The following is a 15,841-nucleotide window of genomic DNA, read 5'->3' as shown; positions in this document are numbered from 1 at the left end:
GGTTCTGGATGCTGGTGTGGCCTGTCAGAAGAGAATCAATAAATTTGAAAAAGAAGCTGATGCAGAAATATGCTTTAATTTTGTCCTTTTATTTCTAGTTACACTACGTCATATGTGCAGTTGGTTACTCACCATAGAATTAAAGAATCCCTCTCATTTCTTTGCTGCTTGTTTACTGGGGATTTCCGGTGCTCTTTTGCACTATGTGGCTCCCTCCCCTAAAGACAAGCGTTGCCATTTTCCTTGTGCATACGTGTTCCTTCCTCTTCATTAACTCCTCCAGCCCCTTTCATTCAACGGAAACCTTCCTCCCTTCCTACACATGTCCATTGCCTCTACCCCCACATCACATCAGTGTACTTCAGCCCAGTTTTCCTTGCCCCATCTATACAGGCAGTGCCTTTCAGTCTCCACTTCAGCCTTTGCTTCCGAGCTAGTTAAAATGCAGGGAATCATTGGCTTAGCTTCCTTCCTCTCCACACTGGGCTTGATGATCTTCAATGTACAGGCTTAGCAGGCCAAAAGTTCAGTCCAAAGCAAGTTCTTTCAGAGCTGGCTTGGCAGTTGCAGCTCCTTTGGACTCTTTCATCTTGTCTAGGGCAAGCAAAAGGTCAAGCTGGGTAAGTGGCCGAAGACGTTCCTCTTCCAGGTCACTGGACAGACGCACACACATACGAAAATAAATCACACAGAGATCATGGGATAGCTTTTTAAATAAGATGAGAACTTCTAAACTCCCTGAGCTTTCCCTGCCATGAGTCGTTTGCACCTGCGGTCACTAAAAATAATGTTTTTCTAATGCCCTTCATTGCAGCTGCAGAATCTTCCCACACCCTATTTGAATATGTGCCATTTTTAGAATTGCAGAGTAGAAAAGAAGTGGCAGCACAATTATGTGACTATCTCATTAACTTCAAGAGCAGATGTGTCCTATTCTTTCAAGATATGCCAGTGAAGGATCCTTTAGCAATCCTTAGGGTGGAAGAAGAAGAAGAGGAATTGGTTTTTATATGCCAACTTTCTCCACCACAAGGAAGAATCAAACCGGCCTACAATTGCCTTCCCTTCCTCTCCCCATAACAGACGCCTTGTGAGGAAGGTGAGGCTGAGAGAGTTCTGAGAGAACTTCTGGAAAAGAAAAAAGGTTTGCCTTGGATAAGGGTTGGTTACATATTTCATGACATAGAAAGCTGATGAACCTAGGGATTTGGGGCCAAGCAGCTTCTGATGACAGTGCAGGAAAGGTCATAAGAACATAAGAAAGGCCATGTTAGATTAGACCAAGGTCCATCAAGTCCAGAGGTCTGTTCACACAGGGGCCAACCAGGTGCCTCTAGGAAGCCCACGAACAAGACGACTGCAGCAGCACAGTCCAGCCTGTGTTCCAAAGCACCTAATAGGTATGCTTCTCTGATCCTAATCCTCATGCAAAGAGAGAAGGGATGGGGAATGAACAAAGCCTCACCTGTCCTCCTCGCTCTCTGTGTCATGGAGCATCTGGGCAATCTGCTTCATCTGCTGCTTGCGAACGTAATCACGTACCCTGTACATGGCAGCATCCCGGCACAATTCTCGCAGGTCGCTGCCCGAGTAACCATTTGTTTTCTCAGCCATCTCCTTCAGGCTCACGGCATTGCTTAGCTGTTCCAAAGGCAAAGTTCCCCGCAGGGTTATAATGGCTGGTTCACACTTGTTCCCTGCCCTGCCACAGTTCTGCTACACCTAGCAGAGGCTCAGATCTTGCTTCCCTGTTCTGCCTTCTAATGCATGAGAAACCTTTCATTGGTTGTTTTTTTGCCCCCTTCCTCCTCCTTGGGAAGCCTTATGCTCTTTGCAAGTACAAAATGACAGGCAGTGTTATCTTGAAGGTTTAGATTCCACACTTTGTAATCAAGCTGATTTCATAGATACTTCTTCTCTGCTGGGGACCTTGGGAACTGTAGTTCTGTGAGAGTGAGTGAGTGAGTGATCTTTAACAAAATTCTCAGTACTCACCATATGCCCACATTTTCTTTGAAGGAAATTGACTTAATTTTTTTCTGGCCTAAGTTCCCTGGATTCCTTAGAGGCATACTGTGCAATCCTGAGTGGGGTGGGGGGGGAGGCGCAGAGCTGAATAGGAGCCAGCATGACATGGATGCCAGCGTTATCACTTTGCACCATGCAAAGTGGCACCTACACCAACAAGGGGGCACTTACGCTGGCCCCCGGGGAGCAACACAACAGTGCGGGCCTTGAGCACCGCACTGCCGTGTTCCCGGAAACGAGTGCCCGCACAGGTGTCGGAGGGGGCGGTTCTGGGGCATTCCCAGGTGCACAGCAGCCTTTAGGCAGCTTACAAACCCCTTTCAGCCCAGGAATGCCCCTTTGTGCTGCAGAGGAGCTACGCTAGCAAAATAGCTGGCATAGCCCTATGAAGCTCAATGGGCGAATTTCACATGTTCGTTATTTAAAATGCTTTTAAAATGTTTTTTTTTTCTGGCTGGGAAGCCTCTCAGGAGGCAACGCAACTGCACCGTTCCCAGTTGTGACCTAACTACCCCTGCCCCCAGGAATGGGCTGTAAGTTATTTGAACCCTAAGGGACTTTTCCTTTGTTAGTGTAAGCATCTGAGCTTAGTTTTATTAAAGGTACTTGTTTTTTATTTGTGCTTTTTGGTTCTAGCTATCATAGTTTCTGTAGTTTTAATCTGTGCTGCTTCAAAACTGCAAATAAATCAGATATAGTTCCCGGGACTGTCCTAACAAAACCAATACATGTTTATAATATAGACTTTTCAAATCTATAAAAGTATTTTTGACCAATGCTGTGGTGTGTTCCCCACCCCCAATCTAGCATAAGGTTTATCTCAAATAGAGTTCTTCAGTTTGCTGAACCTACAGTTCTGAAGCAGGAAAGGGAAGCTGGGGAGGGGGAGAAAGAGAGGAGGAGCAAGACTCACATTTTCTCCAGACAAAATCAGTTTCAGAATATCCTGCCGTTGCCTCTGTGTCTAGAAGAAGACAGAAGAGAGCATGGGACTGAGAGACTGTTACAACTGGAGGCTGAGGAAAATAATAATTACAAGCTAATATTTTTGTTCAGTCCCTGAAGTATGCAGAAACCTATAAGTAGTCTGCAACAGAGAAAACCTCTATTCCGTTTTGTTGTCCTACTTGACAATAACTTGATATTGCTGTGCCTATTGAAAGGGGTGATACTGCTTCTATATATGAAGGCTCCATATAGTTATCATTGCTAATAGGTCTCTTATTAGCTTCTAATGGCGATCTTTTAAAATTCCAGTTGTCATGATCATTGTCTGACTATTATTACACCAGGCAAGCTCCTGCTTAGGCTTGCTTCGGGGATGTGGGAGCAGGAAGATGGAAGAACACGAGGAATCGTTCTGTAAGTTAAAAATGCCCTGCAAATAGAACACCAGCAGAGCAGGTTGGTAGGTCCTTTCTCTCTGCTGAACTAGTTTTCTATTAGCATTGTTTGTTTTTTAATGCAAAGGAACATACAAAGTTAGAGGCTGCTTCCTGGAGTTTGAAGTGGTATCGTCCATTCTACCACCTCATTCTCCTGCATAAGAGAAGTTTTAAAACGTGCATGTTGACTATCCCTTGAAGTGAATGTATTATCTTGTCCTTGGCCCTGTCAGTCCTGGTGTGTCTTCTCTGTCACTTGGAATTATTTTTATCCTGACTTGCCTGATTTTTCTAGTTGGGAGCCTGCTTGTTAAACCATATTCCAGATATGTGAAATTTGTTTTTTTATTTGTTTGTTTTAATACTTAGGGGTTTCTCCCTATTAATTTCCTATAGCAGGATGAACAATTCATTCTTTTAACACCAGGGAAAGCAGATTAGAGTCAGCAAAACGACTTGAAGGAAACAGATTTTTGAGTCTTGCAAACTTAATATTGGACTGGAGGCTTTAGTTTGTTTAGGGGAGTAGGGAATAGATTCAGATGTTGACTGAATTTAGAGGAGAGTGGTAAAATTTACTTACAGGCAGGCCAATCTGAAAGGTTGTGGGCATCCTTCGCAGGATGGCAGGATCCACATCTTGGGGCCTATTGCTTGCTCCCAGCACCATGACCTGAAGTTCAACAAATGGGCTAGTTAGGAGTGTCACCCAATAAAAGAAACTTTAGTTGATTAACTGTGTGAGATTTGATTGATGGATTAATTTATTCAATTTGCATATGCTTGTATGTGAATAAAACAAAAGGATTTGGTTAAGGCCAGTGTGGTTGGAGTGTTAGATGAGGACCGGGGAAACCTGTATACAAATCCCCACTCAGTCATAAAGCTCAGGCAATAGCTGAATGTGGATTTGCACACTGGTCTCTCCCCAAATCTAGTCCTACATTCTAACCACAACACTACAGCACCACACTGGCTCTCTGAGTCACCACTGTCCAGGGATGGAGAATCTTGTGGGCCTGAGAAGAAGTTGCCATCCATATGGGCAGCTGCCACAGTGAAGGCTACCCTGCGCTCACAGCTGATCAGTGGAAATGTAGCTATCGTACTGGTCCTACAATAAAAATTTAGGCCCGTCATTCTCAATCTAATCTACCTCACAAGATTGTTGGATGATGAGACTCTTTGGTAGGTCAGTTTAGGAAATGCCATGCAATAAAAACAATACTTTATTATGCTCATAGACCTTCCCCCTAGTTAGTTCTTTTTCTGCCTCTCTCAGCTGCCCAAGTGATTGAAGGCGTGGTCAATCTGAGCCTAGGCAAGCAGTGGCTGTGGGCTTATGCTGGTAGTGTTTTAACCTTTTTTCTTTTTCTTACTTTTCATACCATGAGGCCCAAAGTTATAGCTTTACCTACTTGAGGGAAATCTGGCTCTAGTTATGATGATACAATTGGAGAGAGGAGAACCATGCATCTTAGCCTGAGCTCCTTGGAGGAAGAGCAGGCAGATAAGATGATGGGTACTTTTGAAGGGGGGAAAGTCATATTTCCTTTGTTCTAAGATGTTGCAAGAATGTACAGGAGCAGGGACTGTCTTAGAAGAAACATTCTGTTCTGGAAAGTACTTATATTAACTTTAAGGGGGGGAATAATGTTTGTCTTATTAAGCTGGGGCTGGATCCATGTGGAGGTTGTTCCTCTGCCTTTCTTCTGAACTGGGATTTTTTGTTTTGTTTTGGAGCATCCACATTATATTTTTCTCTAGTGGCCCACTTCCCATGCTTTCCCTATCCTCTGTTCATTCTTTCTCAAACATGGTATGGTAGAGCCTTACCAGAACTAGCACTGACCAAGCCCATTAGCAAACCATCTGGATGGGAAAATGCATGTTTTCAAAGGTCCCTCCCCATTGGTGCCTTTTTCCTCCCATCAGCCCATTGCAATCTCCTATTTTTCCTGCCACACCACCACTGAGCTTTTACTTTGTATTCCTACATTGCTATTGGTTGCTATGATAAATTGCCATGATCTAAAAATTCCTCTCAATTCCCAGTTTAGAGATTTTTTTTTTAGTAAAAGCTAGGAATTCAGAGGAACGACATTATTGTACAGTAGCAATTACTCAATTCTTTTGTGTGTGTAAAGTGCTGTTAAGTCACAGCCTTCTTATGGTGACCCCAGCAAGGGGCTTTCAAAGCAAGTGAGAAGCAGAGGGGGTTTGCCATTGCCTTCTTCTGCAGAGTCTTCCTTGGAGGTATCCCTTCCAAGAACCGGCTCTGCTTGGCTTCTGAGATCTGACAAGATCAGGCTATACCATTCTGCCTTCCCTCCAACCAGTTCTTTTAAAGTCCTCAAAAAGCTCTTCAGTGGTGCAATAGAGGAAAAGGCTGGGGAAATTGCAGCTGATGGAGGAAAGTGTGCACAAAACTCCCATCATGTGAACATTCAGTTGCCTGCTCTGGCTAGCTTTGTGTCAACTCAACCTATGGCCTCCTGCTAGGTGGTACCTGGCAACTGGGTCCAGTTTCCAGCCCATCCCAAAGGCTCATGAACTCTGCTTTCATCATAGCCGTGGCTTCATGATCAGCATCAGAGCGATTCCTCAGGAAGGCATCTGTCAAGGGGGATAAAAAAAATGGTTCAACATTGGCCTCCTGTCCTCTGTACTGGCATCTACTTTCATTCCGCTAGCATCTTGGTAATCGTTTTCTTTTTTTACTCAGCCTAAAGCCTATCACATTTTATTTTCAACAGAAATGATGAAATGTGTTAGGACTCTTCAAAGGATGTTTGATCCCACATGTCTGGCTGTCTGTGTGTCCTTAACCTTTTTGTGGAAGAGGCTGAACAGGCAGAAGAGATGCCACTGGAAAACTGGTTGCAATAAGAAGGGTTTCAAAGAAGGTGTTCAATTATGTTTGGAGAATGTGAAAGTTTTTGTCTGAGAAAGAATCTCACAGAACTACATAATGGGCCTTTATCTCAGACCCATTTGCATGTCTACCAACCAACATAAACTAATGAAAGCAACAATGACTGACATCTTTAAGGGGTCTGGAAATAAATTATCTGGAACTAATGTAAGTGCTGTATACAAAGACAGGCAGCATCCAGTATTCACTCACTCACTCAGCTGAAGCCAATCCTTATCGCCATAATTCCATACCCATGCCTACCATTTGATGGAAATTTTGCTAAATTTTCAGTACGTTCCTGCTTCTCGCAAATACTTTCTGAATAAAGCATGAGATGCAACCTTAAGTCTCAGACCAATTATGGATTTGATTTAGATTCATGCCTTCCCTTTCCTCTAAAACAGTTTTGCTATCAGCATTAAGAAAAATACTTGTAATAGTTTAATGATTTGCCTTTAGATTCAAGATCCTGGTGCAATCTGAAATTCACCGTTCTTTAAATTCTCCAAGCCATGCTAAATCTTGATCTCTATAGGAAGTGTCCTAAGGAGGGCGGGGTTTGGGGAGATGGGAAACTTCAATGCCATAGAGTCCAATTGCCAAAGTGGCCATTTTCTCCAGGTGAACCAATCTCTATCGGCTGGAGATCAGTTGTGATAGCAGGAGATCTCCAGTTACTACCTGGAGGTTTGCAACCCTAATGGGAACAAAAAGCCACTTACGTCATTCTCTTCTCCATTTATCCTCACAACAACCCCATGAGGTAGGTTAGGCTGAAAGAGTATGACTGGCCTAAAGTCATCCAGTGAGCTCCCATGGCACAAGTGGGAATTGGAACCTGTTTCTTCCAGATATTAGTCCGACACTCTTAACTATTACACCACACTGGCGAGAAGCAAGGAAGAGCAGGGTGCCCACTTCATTTCTCTAAAGATCTGACATTTCTTTCTTGTTAACAATTAAAAAGATATAACTATAATTGGAAAAGTGAAAGAGCAAGATGTAGAAATTACCTATTTCATCTATGAAAATGATGCAGGGTTGGATCTTAGTTGCCAAGGAGAAAACTGCAGCTGTGAGCTTCTGTGACTCTCCATACCATTTGTCGGTCAAGGTAGATGCCTGCAGGTTTATGAACCTGCATCCCGATGCCTGGGCTGTTGCTTTGGCAAGAAGGGTTTTGCCACAGCCAGGAGGACCATAAAGCAAAACACCTGTCGCAAGGAGAAACACGTGAAACTTCTATCTCCCCCTTTCCTTGCCAGGCTTCCTCTTTTTCCACTCATTTTCTCGCTTGGGTACAAAGGAATGCTCTTCACGTGAGACTCCAGTGAGCATTTAAAGATAGCTACAACAATCCTAACACACAAATTGTGACCCATATAATGCAGCGGGTACATCGGGACTGCTTACAGTCCCAGGTAAGCAGCGAAAGCAGCAGGATTATGTTCCTGTAATGCTAGCAGTTGTTTTTTCCTCAGTTCAGCACACCTACATGGTTCGAAAGGTCCAGTTCCTTGTTCTGGGGCTGCTGATTGATAACAATCTAAACTGTGATAATTGTATCTTTGATAGAACAAAAGATGTTTTACTTCAGGCAGAGTGATTGGCTACAAATGTGTGTGATAAGTTTAAATATGCTTTCATAAGCTTGGATACATTGGGTTTAAATTGAATGTGCATTTAATTTAATTCTGTTTTAATGGAGATTTAAACATGGAAATAAGGAGCCCCGTGGCGCAGAGTGGTAAGCTGCAGTACTGCAGTCCAAGCTCTGCTCACAACCTGAGTTCGATCCCAACAGAAGTTGGTTTCAGGTAGCCAGCTCAAGGTTGACTCAGCCTTCCATCCTTCCAAGGTCGGTCAAATGAGTACCCAGCTTGCTGGGGGTAAAGGGAAGATGACTGGGGAAGGCACTGGCAAACCACTCCGTAAACAAAGTCTGCCTAGGAAACGTCGGGATGTGACATCACTCCATGGGTCAGGAATGACCCGGTGCTTGCACAGGGGATCTTTACCTTTTTTAAAAACATGGTAATACAGATATTACCTTTATCATCAAAGAAATAATGCCTATTCAAATTTTTGTTAATACAATAGAACACCTAGGCCAAAAAATAAATACCTTGAGGCCCCTTTGAGCTTGATGCCAAAAGGCCCTCCCAGCCCTCCCTCTGATGGGCTGTGAATGGCGGTTTTAAAAGGGGCAAGTTTGAGAAAAGGTATTGAGTAATTTAAGACTGGCTCCTCTCCAAGGGGTACCTCGTGGGGGTTGGCAGAGCCTGGAGTGACGAAACAAGTGCCTCTTCTGGAAAGGCAGGATCACTGTGTCCTGAAGTTCGCTGACCACTTCGTCCAGGCCTGCAATGTCCTCCCAAGAGATCTGCAAATAGAACAACATTTGGAGACTTCGGAGATAACAAGAGGACTCTGAGCTACCTGGCAAGAGATGCCAAATGCAACATGTTGGCATTTCAAATTCTGGAATCTGCATATATTCACCCCCTGCACAGCAATGGAACTCCAGGTTAGAATTTCTATTTCTGGTCTGAACCCGTGCAGTCTGATTTAATATTTTTGCAGTCTCGTTTCTTATCCCCTCATCCCACCCCAAAAAACTAGTCTTTGTCAGGGGGAATAGCAAGTTTCCCCTTCTTACTTTTATGTCCCTTGGGTCCACCAAGTGAGCTGCAATGTTCATCTCATGTTCTGTAAGCTTCACTCCTTCTATTCCAATTTGCTTCATCAAGCGTTCTGCCTGCAGAGAGAATAGAAGAATTAGGGTCCTATTCTTGCACTGTGGCTGGCTTAGTTAATGCAGCACTTCATGATGGTCCTGTCTAGCTGCTGACTTGAACCTGAAACTGCTGGATTATGCACAGAACTGCAATATAAGGAGTAGGTTTTTATACCCTGCTTTTCTCTATTTTAAGGACTCTCACAGCAACTTACAATCACTTTCCCTTCCTCATCCCACAACAGGTGCCTTGTGACGTAAGTGGGGGTGAGACAGTTCTGAGAGAACTGTGAAGGTCATCCAGCAGGCTTCATGTGGAGGAGTGGGAAAGATTAGAGTCTGCTGCCCTTACCCACTACACCATACTTGGTCTCATATAACAAGACTTCACCCCTGAGTCTTGCTGCTTTGGTACCTTTCTAGCCATACATAGGCTCTTATTGGGGGGAAAACCCCCCAGTATTTCCATGCTACCTTACAGACTCATTCTGCTGGAAATCAGCTGGCTGGTGGGAGCGCGCTGGGGTGGGTGGGTGGGAATCAGCTGGCCTACGGGAGCGCGATTCAGGCAGCTCCGAAGGAGAAACCGCCGAATTACTGTATTGACCTGTGTATAAGCTGAGTTGGGATTTTTCATCCTTTTTGGGGGGCTGAAAAACACGGCTTATACACGAGTATATACGGTAATATCGCTCCTTGGCAGATAAAATGGCGAAAACTATAAAGGATCTCTCAGAGATGCTGGTTTCAATGGATAAAAATTTAAGAGAAGGCCTGAATGGTGTCCAATCTGAATTAAAACAACTTCGTGAGTCAGTCAGCTCTATTAAAAAGAGAGCAGAACAGGCTGAAAAAAAAGTGGACGCTAACACAGAAAAGATTATGGAACTTACAAGGCAATTGGCACAGTATGGCGACAGGCAACGGAGACGTAACCTAAGATTTTCTGGAATTTCTGAAGATGTCCCTCCCAATCAGCTGGAGAAAGTTGTGGTGGAATGGCTTCAAGAGTTGGAGACTGAAGTTCAACAGGAAGACATTGAAAGAGCACATAGACTTTTCAAACCAAGAGGTGTCTCTGGATCTCCGAGGGAGGTAATTGTCGCCTTCGACAGAGAAAAGAAGAGGGATTTGGTACTCAATTCTCTGAAGAAGCTGAAGGATTTGCAATTCAAAGGAAGGAAGGTGATTGTCCGCCAGGACCTGAGCCCTGAAACAGTGTCTGAAAAGAGGCGAATGCAGCCATTTGCAAAACGCCTGTTTGATAAAGGGATCCTGTTTTCCTGGGGATATCCTGCCACAATTATTGTTTTCAGAAGAGGAAAAAGATTCAGGGCCAGAAATCCAACAGAAGCGGAGAAGATGATATCAGAGCTTTTTGAGGAGACCATGGAAGAAGACTTAGAAGCCGAAGAAGATTCTATGGATCAAAATACACCTTCGCCAGAACAAGCGACTTCAAAGCAAGTCAGTGTGAAGAGGATTCGCTTGAGGGATTCTATTGATGTAAAGCATGTTGGGGGGAGTAAAATGTAAAATGTAAATTTGGGCTTATCTAATACTTATTAAGGGCGGGTGGGAGGAGGGGTGAGAGTGCAGTTTCTCACGTAAAGTGAAGAAATGCAGGGAGAGCAGTTTCTCCCACAAGCTCTTTGGAGGGTTTTTTTTCCACTGGGGACGGGATCGTACTAATGTATTTGAAAAGAAACAGGAGCACAATTTAAAATGGAGCAATAAAGATTATGGGTAAATTGCTTAAATTGTTAACACTTAATACCAATGGGTTGTCTTCCAATTTAAAGAGACATAGAGTCTTGCAATTAACTAAATCCTCCGGATTAAACATTATGTGTTTACAGGAAACGCATAAAGTTAAACAGGATAAGAAGCCGGTACTATCCTCTCCGCTGTGGGAATCTAAGGTCGAATCGAGGGGAACTAAAAAAGCAAGGGGGGTGGCTATCTTAATGCATACAAGCTTAAATGCAGAGGTTTTAGATCAACTAAAAGATAGGGATGGACGATATGTTTTTTTGAAATTTAAGCTTGATAATAAAAAGTTTACTATTGCAAATATTTATGCACTGAATCAAGCTCAGTTGGGATTCCTTAGAAATGTTTTTAATAAATTGCAGTCTTTCTATGAAGGAGAAATTATCATTGGGGGAGATTTTAATATAGATATTAATCAAAATAGAATGCTATTGAACAAATGGGGCTTTAAGAATGTTTATGAATTAGTTAAGGCCTGTCCTAAACCAACTTATTTTTCAAATAGGCATAAAAAATATACATATATAGACCATGTAATAATTAAGGAATCTAATGAAATAGAGGTTAAAAATGTTAAGTCACATGCCCCTCTAATAGGATAATTGGAAATTAATGGTGAACAAAGACATAAAATGTGGAGATATAATAATATAGTTAGGTTAAGAAAGGAGGACAGGGAATACTTAAATACACAATTAAAATATTATTTTAAGGAAAATAATGGTACAGTGACACAGAGGTATGTATGGGAGGCCGCAAAGGCGGTTTTGGGGGCTTTCTTTAATGAAAGAAAACATATTAAAGAGGAAATGGTATAACGAGAGACAGAGCAAAATTTATGAGATATCAACACTGCAAAATCAACAACAGACTAGATATGATAAATCAAATCAAAGGAAAATAGCAGCATTAAAAAAAGAATTGGATGAGCTAGACCTTTTCTTGTAAACACTTGTAAAAAATGTTTTTCAGAGATCAACCATTAAATCTTCTAAAAGATTGGCTAACTATCTGAAAAAGAGAAGGGAGAAACAGAAAGTAGTAGCTATAAAAGATAAAAATAATAGGGTAGTGCATAAATCAACTCAAATTAGGGAGGCCTTTGCCACATATTATCAAAAGTTATATGATGAGGGGGCTAGTGGGGAATTTGATGAAAATGTGATTGAAAATCTTTATGGGGAAGACAGGAAATTATTAAATAGGGAAATAACCCTACAGGAAATTACGCAGGTGGTGAAAAACTTAAAAACAGCAAAAGCACCAGGAATCAATGGGTTCACAGCCAAATTCTATAAGGAAATGATTGATGTTATAGGTCCAGAAATGCAAACTCTATTTAACAGTATTCTGTCGGGTGAGAAGACCCCGATCAACTGGAGGTGGGATCCTATAGGCCTATTAGTCTATTAAATCAAGACTATAAGATATTTACTAAAGTCGTAGCAAATAGATTGGAACAATTCTTACCCAAAATGATATGCGAAGACCAATATGGCTTTGTAAAAGGGAGAAATATAAAAGATCCCATTAGGAATATAATAAATGTGTTAGAACACAGAAAGAAGAAAAGCTTAGTACTTATTAAACTGGATGTATTTAAAGCTTTTGACATGATTAAACATGATTTCCTATGGAATATAATGTATAGGAGGGGACTTTATGGCCCATTCCTCTCTGTAATTAAGGAAATCTATAAAGACAATTCTGCCACTGTATGGTTAAATGATGGACTATCCACTGAATTCCCTATAAGGAGAGGGGTGAAGCAAGGATGCCCCTTGGCACCCCTATCGTTTATTTTGGGAATCGAGATCTTAGCAGACAGAATTAGAAATGCTGCTAGAATACATGGTTATAAGGTAGGGAAACAAGAACTGAAACTGAATCTTTATGCAGATGATATTCTTATGGTAATCTCCAACCCAACAGATGGAATAAGGGAATTAATAACTATTTTAAAAGACTTCGAAATATACTCAGGCCTGGGAATCAACATGAATAAGTCAGAAATAATGTATTTCGATGTGTCTAAAAAAGAACAAACAGCAATAAATGGGATGACAGGAACTAAATCAGGGTTAAAGAGAATAAAATATTTAGGAGTGACAATCCCCAAAAATATGAATAAAATATATGAGAGGAATTATAAGCAGGTTTGGAAAAAAATTCAAAAAACATTACAGGAATGGAGAAACAAGAATTTAGGAATATCAGACAAAATAAAAGCGGTAAAGATATTATACCAAAATTAATGTACTTATTTCAGGTATTACCAATTGAAATAAACCAGAAATATTTTAAATTATGGAATACAAAGATAAAAAATTGGGTATTTAGAGAAAAAAAGTCTAGAATTCAGAATAAAATATTATACTCCCCACAAGGGGAATTAGGATGGGGATTGCCTAATCTGGAATCTTATTTTGAAGCTTTTCAGTTGAAATCACTAGTTGAACTTGGAGGGGACATAAGAGAGAAATGGATGTTAATCGAAGACGAAATTAATAAGGGATGGGGTAAAAATGGTATTTTTTCAGGCAACATTTTTGCAGCTTGGAAATTTAGTAGTGGCCCTAGGAAATTGGCTTTGAAGGTTTGAAAGAAATGGCACAACAACGTGATGCCAGAGTTCTCAACATGGGCACCTGTGGAATCTTTATCAGAGGGGGAATCGGATCAGAATTGGTGGAATATGTTAAAGCGAAAGGGTTTTTATAGGATTAAAGATATGTATGACTCAAACTCACAGTTGTGGTCAATACAGGAGATCCTTGGAAAAGTTGGGAACAAACATTGGCTAAAGATACGACTTATATAGAAAGTTTATTTTAAAGTGGTATAGGACACCAGCGCAGTTGGCCTATATAATGGGGAGAAGGAGCCCAGTTTGCTGGCACTGTGGAGTAAATAAAGGTTGGTACTCTCATATGTAGTTTGAATGTATGAAAGTTAACTCATTTTGGGATTTGATATTGAGGAAGATGGAAAAGCTTTTTAAAATGAGATTTAAACTGGATATAGATGGGTTGTTTATGGGAGCCATTGGAAATCAGAAGATTATTGGAAAACATCAGGACCTCCTCAAAGCTACGTTTTTGGCAACACAAGCAACAATAGCAAAAGGATGGAAAGATGGAAATAAATGGACTTTGGAACAATTACTTAAATGAATACATACAATCAGACATAGTCGCATACCTTACTCAGGACTTACCATGGGATAGTAAAATAACTGGAATAAAGGACAAGTGGTCTCTATATATGGACTGGATAAAAAGCAGGGAAGCTAACTCTAATATAATTCAGAAACTGGAAAATCTGTGCTCCTGGTTAAAGATTTTATTATGAGATTGTTTTTGGGGTGGGAGAAGGGGAAGGGGGGAGATAAGGGGAAAAAGGAAAATTATGATAGATTAAATTGTAAAGGATTGAAACGTTGAATAAATACATATCTTTTTTGATGTAAAAAAAAGACTCGGGTTAGGCTGGTGTTGATGACATGATCCACATAAGTACCTTTTTCTTTAGCTGTATCCTTTGCTTTCGAGTGGGATCCAGGGCATCTGATACCCACTTTATGCTGAAATAGGTGGTGGCCCCAAAGACAGTCAGGCGGAGAAGGACAGCAAATACTTCATTTCGAGTCAGTGGCCGGGTTAGGAGGTCCTTGGAGATTTCCCCTAGCAACATTGCTGAGGTATTTTATTGTCTTCAGACCAGAAGTTGAACTAAATGAAGAGGGGAAAAAGAGGACCTGTTGAGGGAAAAAGGGATTGGGGAGAAAATACTGAGGTGCCTGTGGTGGCATTTAGCACTGTTGTAACAACAACAAGGCAATGAATAAGTTCAGCAAAGGAGACAGAGAACTGAAATAGTGTAGTCGCTAAACTTTCATACACTAGAGTCTATTTCATATGTCTGATGAAAGGGGTTCTAGTACACAAAACCTTACACAGTATAAAAATGTCTTATAGTCTAAGGTGCCATAAGACTCCAGTCTGGTTTTGTAACACCCTGAAGATTAAAACATTTATTGTAGAACTATACATTGCAAAGGAAACAAGAAAATCCCCAATTCTGTGCTTGCCTTAGAATGCCAATGTCTCATATGAGTTAACTAAAAGAAATATAACATGTCCACCACAAGCTGGCAAGTTCTGAAAGCTATAACAATTACAGGCATATTTTCACATGCAATTTGGCTTGGGCTTTCTGGTCTATGATGCTTATTTTCATAGTCTATCTTGGTACTACTGAACAAGCAGTCAATCTGTATAATGAATTTTTAAAACTCACTGCACACTGAAACTTCTAGCACTTTAAACAAAAGTACTATGGTAGCCTAATAAGTTATTTTGAGCCATAACCTGCTTTATCAGGCTCACAAAAGCTTATTCTGCCCTTTACTTGGTGCTTCCTGAAGAATTTCATTTTCAGAAAACAATTTCTAATGCAATGCATTTCTATTCAGCAAGCATGTTTAGTAGATGATAGCAAGGCTACACATTCCATAAAAGTGTGTGTTTTTTCAAAGCAAGAGATTTTCAGAGGTGGTTTGCCATTGCCTGCCTGTGTGTAGCAACACTGGATTTCTTTGGTGGTTTCCCATCCAAGTATTAAGTGCCGACCCTGCTTAGCTTCTGAGATCTGATGAGATTGGGCTAGTCTGTCGCAGCAAAACAAAAAAGAATCTTGTGGCACCCGGAAGTCTAACTAATTTAATTGTATTAGAGGCATCTGTGGACTTGAGCCTATTTATTGAGTATGAGATTTATTTTCAGCTGGCAGATGCTTACACAATGGCCTGTGGACAACTTTAATTATCTTTTCCCATGTGTGTGTATATATCTACCAACTAAGGGCACACTTCATACATCTGAAGTGGGTCCATGAAAGTTTATGCCGCACTAAATCTTTAAAAAGTAGCTCATATGGAGACAATAGTAGAATAATCTACATATTGCTTTAGCACATAACTTTGTCCCCCTTCTTCTCCCC

At 41.2% G+C, this 15,841-nt stretch overlaps 1 protein-coding gene across 1 annotated transcript; it reads right to left on the bottom strand.

Moving 5' to 3' along the window:
• Positions 1–526: 526 nt before the first annotated feature.
• On the bottom strand, positions 527–14,539 carry LOC130487192 (outer mitochondrial transmembrane helix translocase-like). The gene is made up of 9 exons (XM_056860622.1): positions 14,360–14,539; positions 8,990–9,088; positions 8,593–8,713; positions 7,344–7,544; positions 5,923–6,029; positions 3,997–4,086; positions 2,942–2,992; positions 1,466–1,641; positions 527–653 (listed from the first exon to the last, which is right to left on the bottom strand). Exons 1-9 carry the CDS (start codon positions 14,531–14,533, stop codon positions 527–529), a joined length of 1,146 nt encoding a protein of 381 aa, XP_056716600.1. The 5' UTR covers positions 14,534–14,539.
• Positions 14,540–15,841: the final 1,302 nt, after the last annotated feature.

Source organism: Euleptes europaea, chromosome 14 (assembly GCF_029931775.1).
Source record: "Euleptes europaea isolate rEulEur1 chromosome 14, rEulEur1.hap1, whole genome shotgun sequence".
Lineage (NCBI taxonomy): Eukaryota > Metazoa > Chordata > Lepidosauria > Squamata > Sphaerodactylidae > Euleptes > Euleptes europaea.
This window is presented reverse-complemented; position numbering and strand designations above follow the sequence as displayed.

Coding starts and splice junctions, on each gene's coding strand:
- LOC130487192 (XM_056860622.1), bottom strand. CDS start 14,533: ATGTTGCTAGGGGAAATCTCCAAGGACCTCCTAACCCGGCCACTGACT. Junction 8,714..8,989: donor TGGACCCAAGGGACATAAAA/GTAAGAAGGGGA, acceptor TTCTATTTGCAG/ATCTCTTGGGAGGACATTGC. Junction 2,993..3,996: donor CCTTTCAGATTGGCCTGCCT/GTAAGTAAATTT, acceptor GTCTTCTTCTAG/ACACAGAGGCAACGGCAGGA.